General features: G+C 38.3%; 1 protein-coding gene across 8 annotated transcripts in view; it reads right to left on the bottom strand.

Annotated features, from left to right (window-relative positions):
• The window catches only part of CHD2 (chromodomain helicase DNA binding protein 2), a 112,976-nt gene extending 101,961 nt beyond the window's left edge, over positions 1 to 11,015 (bottom strand). For 2 of the 8 annotated variants that reach the window (XM_014842513.3, XM_070495920.1), the window contains exons 1-2: positions 10,456 to 11,015; positions 9,983 to 10,115 (exon numbers count right to left, since the gene is read on the bottom strand). In XM_014842513.3, the coding sequence (XP_014697999.1) occupies positions 9,983 to 10,044 (62 nt within the window). In that variant the 5' untranslated portion in view covers positions 10,045 to 10,115; positions 10,456 to 11,015. Of the gene's footprint in view, positions 1 to 6,268; positions 6,761 to 9,982; positions 10,116 to 10,455 lie in introns of those variants that run through there. The other 6 variants (XM_070495930.1, XM_070495938.1, XM_014842512.3 and 3 more) reach the window with 4 other exon arrangements.
• Positions 11,016 to 13,208: the final 2,193 nt, after the last annotated feature.

The following is a 13,208-nucleotide window of genomic DNA, read 5'->3' as shown; positions in this document are numbered from 1 at the left end:
CGCAGCCTTATTGACGTTTTGGGCCAAATAATTCTTTGTTGTGGCGGGCTGTCCTGGGTGTTGTAGGATGACGGTTAGCAGCATCCCTAGCCTCTACCCACTAGATGCCAGTTGCACCCCAGCTCCAACCAAAACTACTTCCCGACACTGCTAAAAGTCGGGGGGGAGAGGGTCCTCTAGTCTAAAACGACTGCTTCTGAAGCATTATTTTATTTAATTCTAACTTTCCTTAGGCACATATACTATACCCTTATTCCTAGCTTAAAAAATGAAGAAACAAGCTCAGAGGTTCCTGCTCAAGATTCTATAGGGAAAAAGCAGCAGAACAGAGACCCAAAATCCTGTCCCATTAGCCCTTATTTCCCAAATCTGCCTCAGTACAAGAATCAACCAAGGTTGTAGTTCAACATACAGAGTCCTGGGCACCACCCCAGAACAAAGGAGTTCAAACTTCCAGGCAAGCAGCCTGAGAATATGTTTAACAAGCACCCCAGGTGATCCTCAGCAAGTAAATTTGGGGACCTAAATGCCCACATAAAGCTACACTCAGAGGGACAAACTTTTTCCTTAATCAAGTGAGAGAAGTGGACCACTCCAAAAATTTGACACATCACCCCCTCCCCCCAAATTACTACTTACCAGCCACATGCTGCCTCTATTTGGATGTCAATTACCTCCATTGGAACGGAAGACATACTCCAGTTATTTAAGATTTTTAACACCCACCACACTCAAGAACTATTTCTCTACAGGGCACATCTATAGAAGTGTTCCCACCCCTGGCTATGCAACAGACCCACCGAGAGCACTTCTGACAATTTGATTGTCTCCCCTACCCCACCCTACTACTACATAAGCCCTAAATCCAATCAGGTGTGGGCCTGGTTTTTATAATTCTCAAGTGATTCTGATGCAAAGCCTATTTGGGAACTAAGTTTGGAAACTAAGTTTAGAACAGACCAACAAATTAGAAGCCAAATCTTCATGAACTGTCGACACATACAAAGTGCATGAGGACAAAGATCTTCTGGGGTCTCCAGTACCTCCCTCTCACTCACCCACCTTCCCTCGTGCTTCCTCCAACTACCCCCATGGGAATCACTTCAGCAGCTACATTTTAAGGAATTTTTTAAGTAAAAATTGAACAGCACAGTGTTTCTGGCATCAATCACACCTACCATGCAATGTGATTTTGAGTTTTCGGTTTCTTTAAAATGCAAAGTTTTTTAAGAGAAGCAGAGTTTGAAATTATTCTAGATTTTTACTATTTTCCCCAAACTGCTACATAGTTTCCTCTTACCCATCTAATTTTACAGCAACTTTTGACGAGATGCTTAAGTGATCCTGGAGCCAAACTGCCAGTGTTTGAATCCAATTCCACCATTTATTCCCCCTTGTGCCTCAGTTTCCTATCAACAAAGTAGGGATGATAATCATACCTACCCTCATAGACTTGTTGGGAAGATTACTCAAATGAACACATACGAAAGACTGAGAATGAGGTCCAGGCTCACTGGAGGCACTATGAATGATAGCTACTACTGGGTCTTGCCAAAGCAATCAACTGTTTTCACTGAAACATCTCTCACAATCATTTGTCTATTGGTTTCTATTTAATTGAAAGGCAAAATTACAATAACAACCAACATAAACAAATTTGAGAAGTATCTACAGATCTTTAAGTATACAACTCCAGTGAAACAACAGAACGGCTATGGGTATAAAAGAGCTCAGCGGGATGGAGGACCACCGACAGACCTTCAAAGGAAGAGAGCTTGGTGACAGTTAATTTGGGGAGTTAGTTGACCATAAGAAGGTCGCTAGCATTTCTGCTACACTAACTCTCACATTAAATAAAATATTCAGGGGGAAAAAAATGTTAAACCAATGCCTGACACAGAGTAAGCACTCAATAAAATGTAAATCTACTCTGGTCTTTTTCTATAAAATGTTAACCCCATGTTGTTTTCCTTCATGATAAATCCAACATGAAAGATTACCAGCATTACAGGCAGTGCCAGACTTAGAAATAACCCATGAAAATGTGATACCCTGAAGTTTATTGTCATATTCTATTCTTTTTTTTAAAATGCTGGTTACAACTCACAACCTACCAATGGGTGACAAACATCACTCTAAATAACCGCCCCACAGTACAGCCCATGTCCACAGCTGTAGCCTTTGGTTTTACACAGCTACCAGTATCCGCTACAGGGAAAGGGAGTTCTGAATGGAATGTAACTGCATTCAAAGTTAATTCTGGAACTCAAACTTTTGGAGGTATCTAAAAAGAGTTTAAATAGAGAATTACAATAAGGAGGGGAGACCACTAGAAATTAAAGCAACTAGGGCAGGAATTCAGAAATCTTGGAGTGAAAAAATTCCATCAGCATACACATTTTAAGGTATGATAAAAGCTAGATCTGGCATGGAATTTAATACCAAACTCTTCCTCTTCCATCAAGCATACAACTCCCCTCATCAGCACCCTACCTGCCGTTGCTTTCAGACCTACTTCCAGACCTCTAAACTGTGGCTCCAAGCTGTTGTTAAAACTGCCCTTGCAAGGGGATGGAGAAAATCGGACAGGCAATGGAAAGACCAAGGGTTAGAAAAGAATGTAAGGACAAGAAGTGCTCCATGCTCCAACAGAGATTCAAACACGTGGAGACACTTGCAAACATATGTAACACACGAAAATTTAAAACACATGGGGAGCTTTGAAAAATTAACTCAATCCTGGAGGTTGGCCTGGACACTGGTATTTTTAGAAGCTCTCCAAGGTCTGATACAGGAACAAAAAATAGGAACTCAAGTAACACATAAGCCAAAAGGAAAGGAGGGAAGTAGAGGAAACCAAAAAACACAAATCTTGGGACCATAGTTCTAACAGAATAAACTGAACTTTAGGCATTATGCTAAATCAAATATATGGCGCTATAATGAAGACTGATTACTAAAAGCAAGCTACAGCCAAGAACATATTGCTTGTAAATATTACTTCAGTTACATTTACATCCAAATAGTCCCACACCTTGGTATTCATTATTCATTATTTTGTACAGCTTGAGAGGGCAAATGAGGCAGAGGGTAAACCAGGGCAATAATTACTAGCTCCAGAAGAGGGAAAAAAGGTATCTACTCAGAGTGACTGCCAAGAGTCGGGCTATGTATGACTCATGCAAAAAGCTGTTCCTGTCCAGAAAGAATCATATGCTCCCTTCAAAAGGCTGGCTTTCTCAGAAAAAAATTCTAGAAGAGGATTAACTGCAAAACACACCCAAGGTTTCAACTAACAAAAAGGGGACTTTCCTTCTAAAATCATTTTAACAAGTCTCTCCTAACTAACCTAAACAGACTCTTGTGGGAGGCCAGGACACCAATCTCGGGCCTCGGGCCTTAAAAAGTGCAGAAAGGAGGGGTAAGAAAGTAAGATGAAGCATTAGGAATGAAATAATATTACTAATAGCTTACATGTATTCAGCACTTTCAATGTAACAGGCTCTTTGCTCAGTACCTTATAGACATTACTTAATTTAATCTTCATGACAAAGATTATCATTATCCACATTTTAAAAATGAGAAAATTTCAAGTGCAACAATGAGTAAGTACTTCACTGGCCTAAATTGGAGGAAAAGTTTTCAGTACAAAGTAAACACTACACTGGTGTGTATTATGTACACAGCTCTTGCCAGGCACTGAGGTAACAGTAAACACATCACAAATCACCAAACAACTCATTGGAATTGAATCCAAAGTATATAAAATCAACAGTATCTTTAGAACGATGCCTTAGCCAGGGCTCTTTGGCAACATCCTGCCCCGCCAAAGCAGAGTGGTCACATTTTGCCCAAACTAGAGGGACTCTCCAGTAAAGGGAAGTGAAACACTTTTCAGTATGAAATACAGTCCAGAGATGTCACTGAAACACCAAAAAAGGTGATCCTTAACCCAACATGTTAGCAATAAAATGCTAAATTGGAAGTGTTTCAAAATGTAGCATGAACGGCTTCCCTCCACAGAGGTTCTCCACGATTTATTTCATAAAGCAAAGCCTTGTCCCCCACCTCACAAACTGCACTCCAGCTTTTTAGAAAGGTCTCTGCTCCCAGACTTGTCCTATCAATTAAAGTTTAGACTGATTAGGGGAAAAGGTCACAACAGACATAAAAACAATGTGTTCCAACACTGTGCTAAATTTCTGCTTACAAAATTAACACACGGTGGACTCTGGGCATTTGATGACTGAGTCCACCTTTGCTGTTCCGGCTTCACACCGATAACACTGAAGTTCCAAAGCAAGTACTAAGAGGCAATTTTGCTGAGGTATAAATTTGAATTTAGTGCCCAGTGAGGCTGGAATGCAGGAGGGAATTACTCAGCTATAATAACAAGCACTCAGCATAAGTAGGCCAACAGTGTTATTTTTACTTTATACAAAATAACTCTTAGGTGATTAAAAAAAAAACCTGTTTCTTTGCTAAAGTGACTCTCCTTTCCCTTCAAGGAAGCCAAGTGAGTTCTAAGGTTTTCAGAAAAAAGTTAAAAGACCTTGAAAAAAATATATGGTGGCTCATAGCCAGAAAAAATTTACTACATGCCACACACAGCAGTCACTCAACTTTTATGTCAAGAATAAGCTTACTGTACCACATTTTATGGAAGAAATGATAGGCATTTGGAAATCTCAGGTGGCCTCAGGTTTCGCCGTCAAGAAGTTTGCTTGGGCGCGGAGGGGTATAAACTAATTACAAATCTGTGAGTTTCAGACCCTTTTAGGTAAAATTCAACCGAACTTTGAGATTCACCTCCCAAGCAATAACTTGCTAAAACTTTTACAAACTAAAATTCCTCCTCAAATATTCTTTGCCCACCTTCTGTGATGCAGTAATCTTTACAAAAGATGTTAATCTCCAAAGAAGCGAATATCAATTGGAAACTGCAGGTGTTCAAAGCAAGAATCCAAAAGAGAGTTTAATCAGGACTTTTCTTGCCATTTCATGCCGATCTGCACACAGGAGGAAACCCACAGAAAGCTCAATGAACAGACCTAATACTCTGGTTCTTCAAAAGGTCAAATGGCTTCAAGGAGCACGAACAGTTCATAGATAAACAGCTATCTCATAACATGCATTTTAACTCAGTAATGCTAACTATTTTGGGCTAAATAATCTCAACAGAGTAGTTTATATCCTGGAACCTGAGAGCAATGCTACTTAATTCTATCCCACTTCTAGGAGTTTAAGGGCATTTACCAACACTAAAATTTTAATACAACTAACCAGAATTTAATCTCAATATACAGAAAGAACAAACATTTGTTCTTGCTGCTTTAGATGCAATTTAAGAAGTTGGAAGCTGCACTTAATGATCATCAAGTTCTCCAAATATTTGTCTCTAAGACCATTAGATATTCTATATATAATTTATATTTGAGCATATAACTAAAAAAAAATCACTTACATAAGCTTTGGTGAACAAGTCTGTAAAGCAAACTGAAAACCCGGTTTCACCTAAAGCTTCTATAAACCATCTAAAGAATTCTTCCTAAAGAACCAAGACTACCCGAACCTACAAAACAGACTATTGTAGTGAATTTTCCCTTTTATAAACTTTGTTCAGAAACCTAGGTCATGCCCAGGTAAACATCTCTACCTACACTCAGGAGATCCCCGTGTCTTTGGAAGCAACCTATTTTACTCAAAAAACTTCTGAACTACGGCCAACTACATGACAGCTCACTCCTGCTACCGCTAAAAATACTCCAGGGACGTGGAAAACACGTTGTCGGGGGACAATGAGAAACACCAAACTAGCCCCTCCTTCAGGTTTAGATTCATTACTTGTGACTGGATAATGAACTTGTTCTTGGTAAACAAAAAGAATTTTTTTACTCAGAAATCCTTGCAAGGGTTTCCAAACAAGGCAGATCATGCACATGCCCACAGCGTCTGAACAAGCCTCCCAGGACCGAATTAAAGTTTCCAGAATGGGGGATCTGACACGTTTCCCAAGAGTTTGCCCCGTGGTTCCGCTGTCAGCCAACGGTGGGGAGGTCACATCTTTAGCAAGTGCTGTGCACACTGACCGAGAGAGCTCTTTTCTAACACGTGCTTGCATGGTAACGAATGCTTAATCCTGGACTCTGCGTTATTTTTTTGTTAAATTAATATTTATAGTCACTAAACAAGTGGAAATTCCTAAGCTATTTTCTGCTTAACTATCCCGTTCTTGAACTTAAAAATAAATCACTTTGCACATACTGACCTGAGTTTTTCTCCATCAAATGCCAATTGAGAAAATGTATGGTACCAAGTAAAAACGCACGGGGACAAATTCAAATAATCTTCCCTTTGTTTATGAGCCATGTATTAAACGACAGCTGTTAACACGTTCCAATTTAAATAAAAGTGCCTCCTCTAACACTGAACCGGTTTTGGTCAATGGTAACAAAATGAGACTCACTTATCTCCTCTCAGTGAACAGAAAAAAAAAAAAAAAGACCCGCTAGGGTATCAAAAAGGAAAGCGAAAAATGTAAAAACTGGCAGGTTTTCCACTTGAAGGTTTCCGTCATTAGTGCCTTTCACTTTCTCCCACAGCAGAAGACGCTTCTAGAGGAAAAACCATTCCCAGAGACGGGCAAACGAGCGCACGCCGCAGGGCGTGGACGGCAGGCGGAGGGCGCCGCCCGGAGCGAGGGCGGTCAGCCGCGTCCGCCCACCGGAAAGTCCCGGCCGAGCGCCCGCCCCTCCCCCTCGGCCAGGCCGGCGGCTGGCCCGGCAGACGGAGCACACAGGCTGCGCACGCAGACCGACGTCACTTCGTTGGCTCCTCCCGCCAGCGAGCTGACGTTAAGGGGCGGAGCCTGCCCGAAGGCCGTCGCTGTTGACCTGCTGTTACCAGGCGCGCGCGCAGCCAATCAGCACTCGGCGCCGGCGCCGGCCGGCCTTTGAACTCGGCACGGCAACTTCCTGCTGTTTGGCGAGTACACAGTGCAATGCAGTATGTCTGTCAGCGCTGCGGCACAAAGGAACAGCCATTTTGTGACTGAGCTGGACCCGCACCAAGATGCCAGGGGCTCAGAGAGCTGCTGCCTGTGCTAACTACCGAGTTGCCCTTTATTTCAGCACCAGAGAACCAAAAAAGAGGAGAAGGGAGGGAAAAAAGAGGTTTTCATATCTGAAGCTTCAATTCGCTTTATTTTCAGTCTTCTCAAAAATCCCGATTCTTAAGAATTATCAGCGTCATAAAATGGCTGCCACTTAAAAAACTGCCTGTTCCAGTCCACAAGTAACTGTATTATGCCATTTCTAATCATCCCCAGGCTTTTAGATTAACTGCTAAAAGGCTGATTAAAAACTTAAGATTTTGCCCGGACCTCAGGTTATCAAAATAAATCTGGTTCAATAGGCAGACGACTTGGAGATAAATTTAATAAACTGTTTCAGTTCTTAAGATAAATTGCAAATACAGCGCCCTAGAACACACCGAACTCTTTTGTGTGCACAGTTCCATTCACATTGCCTTCTCTCCTGTTTCCATTCTTTGATATTACTGAGGTTACCCCAAACTGCAAATTATTTAGATAAATGTGTGGTATACATTTCTATATGTATCACTAAAACTTTAAAACTATTTAGAAACTTTACAGGTATCAAATATTTTTAAAATCTTATTTTTGAAAGTGAACTTTTTAATCTTCAAAAATCATGATAGACAAAGTATAACATACTTAAACATTAACTTCAGAAGTACACAGAAATAATAACTTATATAATCACTATTAAGTGTTGCATTATTTCCAAAATCAGGAAAATATCCAGTTTACCAAAACTTGCATTCAATCCCTTCAAATCCTAAAGTAATTCTCAGACCAAAGTTTACTTGACCTGCAAACTCCTCCCTTCCTCTCCTGTGGCTCAGGCTGCAAAAGTGCTTTTTTGTGGTATTGCCTAAACATTAGACTTTGTGGCATGGAAACTAGGTCCTTACGGAGAAATTCTGATGGATTAAGGAACCAAGCACTAGGTACCCAAACCATCACTTTTACTTTACTAAAAATAACATTAACCTACTACAATAAAACACCACTAGCATCCTTTAGCTTTATAATTTTAAAAGGAAGTGATGTCATAATTATGTACATGTATTAAGGTATGCAATTTAGGGTAACAGTAAATAAAACTCCATCTTCTCTTCAAGGGGTCTCTCAAATATCCTTGGACATTCATCAGGTATATGAATCAAAATATACTTGACAAAATGCATTTAAAAGTACAGTACATGCTTGTTAAACTGCAACCCCACTGCCAGTTAGGCAAATGCATGACAACTTCAAAGTAGTTTTCCAGGTGAGAGTAAATTATTAGAAGAATAGCAACACTGCTTGATTTTTTAAATTAGAAAGCAGAGTCTGATCAATGATGTTAACCACAAACCTTGCATAAGAAAGCCAAAAGCCATGTGAGACTTATGCAAATCATACTCAAGGGAGTAACAATTTTAGGTACTGAATCTTTAATAGTTTGTCAAATATACCTGGGGATTCCTATTTCTTCAAATCACCATTACTTTTCAGAAAAATCAGGTTATGATTAGTAAAAAAGTTTTCTGTCCCAAATCTAACCTAGGTAATTACCTGGGCAATTCAATTCAAAAGACAGCAGTCCAAACTATGTGACAACTCAATTTGCAAAAGAATTTGGAAAGGTTATTTTTAAAAGCAAGGGTCAAAATAGTTTAAGTTAATAAAACAAATAAAATTTAACATTTGTAATAACAAACCATGTTCAATCAAAACTTCCAAATTCACTAACCTAAGAGTCTATTATTTATGTAAAATTATAAAAAGCAAAATTGGGGAGAAAAATCATATAACCAATCACATCCTTGTAAAATGTACGATTTAAAATCTGACATGACAATTCATAAGCACACACATCAAGCAATGCATTCATATATTTTTAAAAATTAACATACAGATCATACAAGAAAACATCTTAAAGGCTTTATTACTTAATCACTAATGAGGTACTCCAACAAATGTGAAACAAATCATGATTTGAACAGTACATTTGTAAGCTTCAGAAGATAAAGCATTCCAGGCGACTCTGTCGAAATAAATCAATAAATTTAAAGCAGCTACAACTAATATATGAGGATAAAACACTGCATCTATCAACCAGAAAGCACTGTCTGAATATAAGCATACAAATGAAAACCTTAAAATATTTTAAATGTAAAATATACACTTATAATCATAGTATCAAACACAAAACAGACGTAAATTAAGAGTATTCCAGGATTTCTGTGATCACAGGTTTGATTTCATAAATGCAGGAACTGTAACCATCGAGAAAAGGTTTTGATAAATCATATCAAAATTTCCTAAAATGTCAAGAGTATCAAAATAAATATGGAGTCAAATAAAAATATAAACTGAGAGGCATCAGTCAAAGGGTCTTTTTTCCAATTTCATTTTAAAATGTACATTTTTTCATTCATATAACTTTCTCAAACGTCTATTTACTATAATTTACTACCACAGGCTCCTCTATGGCCTTCAGTTACAAGTTTGGGTATCCTAGATTCTTCAAAGAAAAAATTTGCCTTGTATGTAAAATGGTGCAATGCAGCAATGGCTAAACCGACAAGGTCATTTTTCTACAGCACAAAAACCTAAAAACTGAAATTACTGACAGAAAAACTGTAGTTTACAGGAAAGGCCCCCTTGAATAAAGGTACCTTACCTTTTGACTGCTGTAAGAGGCCTTAAGTCACAACTCAACTTTCATAAATTGCTACCAAAAAATTAGGGTGTGGCATATTAGCAATCTCAAGGTCACGCTTTAAAAAACGAATCCAAATTAGTAAAATACTTAAAATAAAACAGACAGCTATCCTTGTCTGTCAAGGTAAACAATGTAAGCTGAGGTTTCCCCAAAAAAAAGAAAAAAGGAAGAAAGTTGATAGCTCATACCTCGATGCATTGCTGTGTAGCGAACTGTCCTCCTCTTGGCTTTTGTCCTTATTTCTCATCATCTTTTAATTCTTAAATATTAAGGGGGAGGGGGAATCTGTGTTTGCTTTGAAGTCCTGTGCCCAGGTATTTACTGTCAAAAGTTGAAAGAAAGGTAAGGTCCCAGCTTCTATCGATGGTTTTTATTATCAGGAACAAAGTCCTGACAATGTAACGATATTGTTATAATACAACAGCGGTAAACACCAAAAAACAAAATATTTCTATTTTTTCCTTAAAAAAAAAAAAAACAGGATAAACCAAACGGGGAATCATCACTATCAATAAGGAAAGTTTCTCAAAGTAACACACTGGATACAAATAACAATCTCTGTATCTTATTGCGTCATCCAGGAATTTCTCATATTTACAGAAAATAAAACAAGCTTAAACATATAAATCCCTAAAATTATCACTAATGATCATGAACTTACCTGATCCATGTAGTAGGTCCAAAGCAAGAGTCCTATCTACTAGTAGAAAAATATCAGATCCCAAATAATTAAAAATAAAAACAAAATTCTCCGTTAAAAAACGAAAAATAAATAAAATAATCCTCAAATATGTTAACTGGTCAAAAAAATAAAGCAACAATTAATACTAAAACGAGTCCGGAAGAAAAAAAACCTCATTAGGAGAGCGCACAAAAATGGAGGTGCGCCATGGCTTCTAAGCTGGAAAAAACAACGACCTGGGCTCTCAGTACGGCTGCTTCTTTCCAACAAGGCACGAAAAGAAAGCTCCTAAAAGCTGCTTTTCTCCCTAAAAAAGGTTCGAATCGACCCCAGTAAGTCACTAGGAGAGGCAGGGGGCTGCGGGGGCCCCCTGAGGCTGCCCGAAAGTTAGGGAAAGTTGCGTAAAGTGAGGCGAAGGCAGGGAGCAGAGCGCGCTCTCTCTAAGGCACAGCCGCCATCTAGAGCCTCCTTCCCAGCTCTGAGAGCTCTGCCTTTGATTGACACTCTCTACATTTACCCCACAACTCAGGTGATGTACCATAGACCCACCCCTTCATCTCCACCAAAAAAAAAAAAAAGATCCTCCATCCCAGGGAGCCTGAGGACCCCCACCCCCACACCTCCCTGCCCCTCCAGACCACCCCATCAGGGGGAGGGGGGAGGGTTTCTTAACCCCCTCTGGCTCAAGCACCCTTTTTAAGCCAGAGAGAAATGTAATTTGTTCCTTTTGTCTAAAGATCTGCTAAATATTTCAGTCCTTGAGCTAAAATAACTTCCTCTCTGGACAGGAAGTGGTGTTTTATCAAGCCATTTTGAAAGAGGGATAATTCTTAGAGAATATAAAGCTCATCTTAAGTACTAATCTTTTAAAAAATTAACCCCCCCAGGGGTAAAATGGTTTCCAAATAAAAGCAAAACCTCAATTTTATAAGTTAAATTCAAGTCTTGTCTTCTTTATGAAGCCAAAACATTATCTAAAGGCAAAGTTTAAGGGGGAATTTTCCATCCCAAATGGAAGAAAGGGGTATAACTCAAGAGCGCCTCCCTAGTGTTCAGTTGCATTAGAGCAAAAATTAATGCAACTGGTTTTTCTTCAAGAATCTCAATTTCCTTTTACTTTCAAAAATTCTTTAACCCATTATATAACCTTGCAAACTTTACCACCCAAAATTCTCATAACCACAATATATTTAGTTCACACACTGATTCAGGCGAAACCAAGTTCTTAAATTCAAGAGTATGGAACCATCATGGCCACCTTTAAATAATGAACCCAAGAAACTCCACCTCCAAAACCAACACAACACATAGATCCCAACTCTTCCCTCGTATTTCAAGTCACATTCTAAGTATATACCCATTTCAACAATGGTAAATTAATAACAATCGGTCATATCTGACGGCAACTTATCAAAGTAATGTCACAGGCAAATTCTTCTAAATATCAAAACCATGAGATCTATGGAAACAAAATTATTACTAATGCCAAAAACAAATTATTCAATACTTTCTCTCAACAAACACCCCAAGAAATCATTCACACGTCCAAAAAGAACCATTATCAACTTTCCTTACTCAACATTAAATCTGCCAGAACAATGTCCTTCCCTCACTGAAGAAATCCATTTCAGATTCATACCCAACAAAATCAACAGTGTTGCATCTAGGTAAATGCAAAATCCATAATCAAAACTCACTTTCAATTCTGTACTTTCTACAACAGATAATTTTGTACCAAAAACCCAAAATTCCACATTTGATTTATATAGACCAACCACCTCAGTCATGAGAACAAATGCTGCACAGGTACTGATCATGATTGTGGGTGCCATGGTATTTGCCATTAACCACAAACACAGTAAGATTAACTATTCTAACCAACAAAAATTCAAGCTAAACTATTCTTTGTTTTCTGTATAATGGGAAAATATCAACAATTCATTTGGTCTATCAACATGAAGCCCACCACAACTTAAAATGGTTACTAAAACTCGTATTTGTTGATCATCAATAAATGAAACTGCACTATTCATCTACAACACTATAATAATTTGACATGTTGTGATTTATTCTAAATTCCTAAATGTACAGACTAATAATACAAGATAACAATCCTATTTCATACTTACACAAAATGTATTACAGATATTATTGCCACCAAAATTTTAAGACCTTTTATGAATACCCTAAGGACACTTTCCTATAAATGCAACACCTCTCCCCCTAATATTAACTATTAAGACAATAGGAGGCATCAGTTTCAATGTTCAGATGAATATTCTATTGCCAGATGTTTTATTTATAATATTAAAAAACATAGGTAAAAGGAACCTTTTCCATCAACACAAAGTAACTCAGAAAAATACAGTATCACTCATCCTGAATTTTGAGACAAAGGCATTTTGTTTTTAAAAGTTCATTAAAATCTCATGGCAAATTAAAGGTTCTATTATTACCCATTGGTTATTTTGAAGAGGTTTTAAGAAAGCACAAAATACATTTCAACCAAACAACCATCTCTTAAAACACAAATAAGTTTCCACAACTTTGTGAAAAAAGGCAAATCTAAATCAACCAAGTAAAACATTTTCCAGCACACCATTTCCATTTTACCAGCTTTATTCAGTACACTTTACTGCTGGGAAACTGTAAAGGTCAAAGTGTTATTTAGGGCGATAACCGAACATTTAATGAAACTTCAGCTTAAAAAAAAAAAAGCCCAAACTGAGAAA

Source organism: Equus asinus, chromosome 2 (genome assembly GCF_041296235.1).
Source record: "Equus asinus isolate D_3611 breed Donkey chromosome 2, EquAss-T2T_v2, whole genome shotgun sequence".
Classification (NCBI taxonomy): Eukaryota; Metazoa; Chordata; class Mammalia; order Perissodactyla; family Equidae; genus Equus; species Equus asinus.
This window is presented reverse-complemented; position numbering and strand designations above follow the sequence as displayed.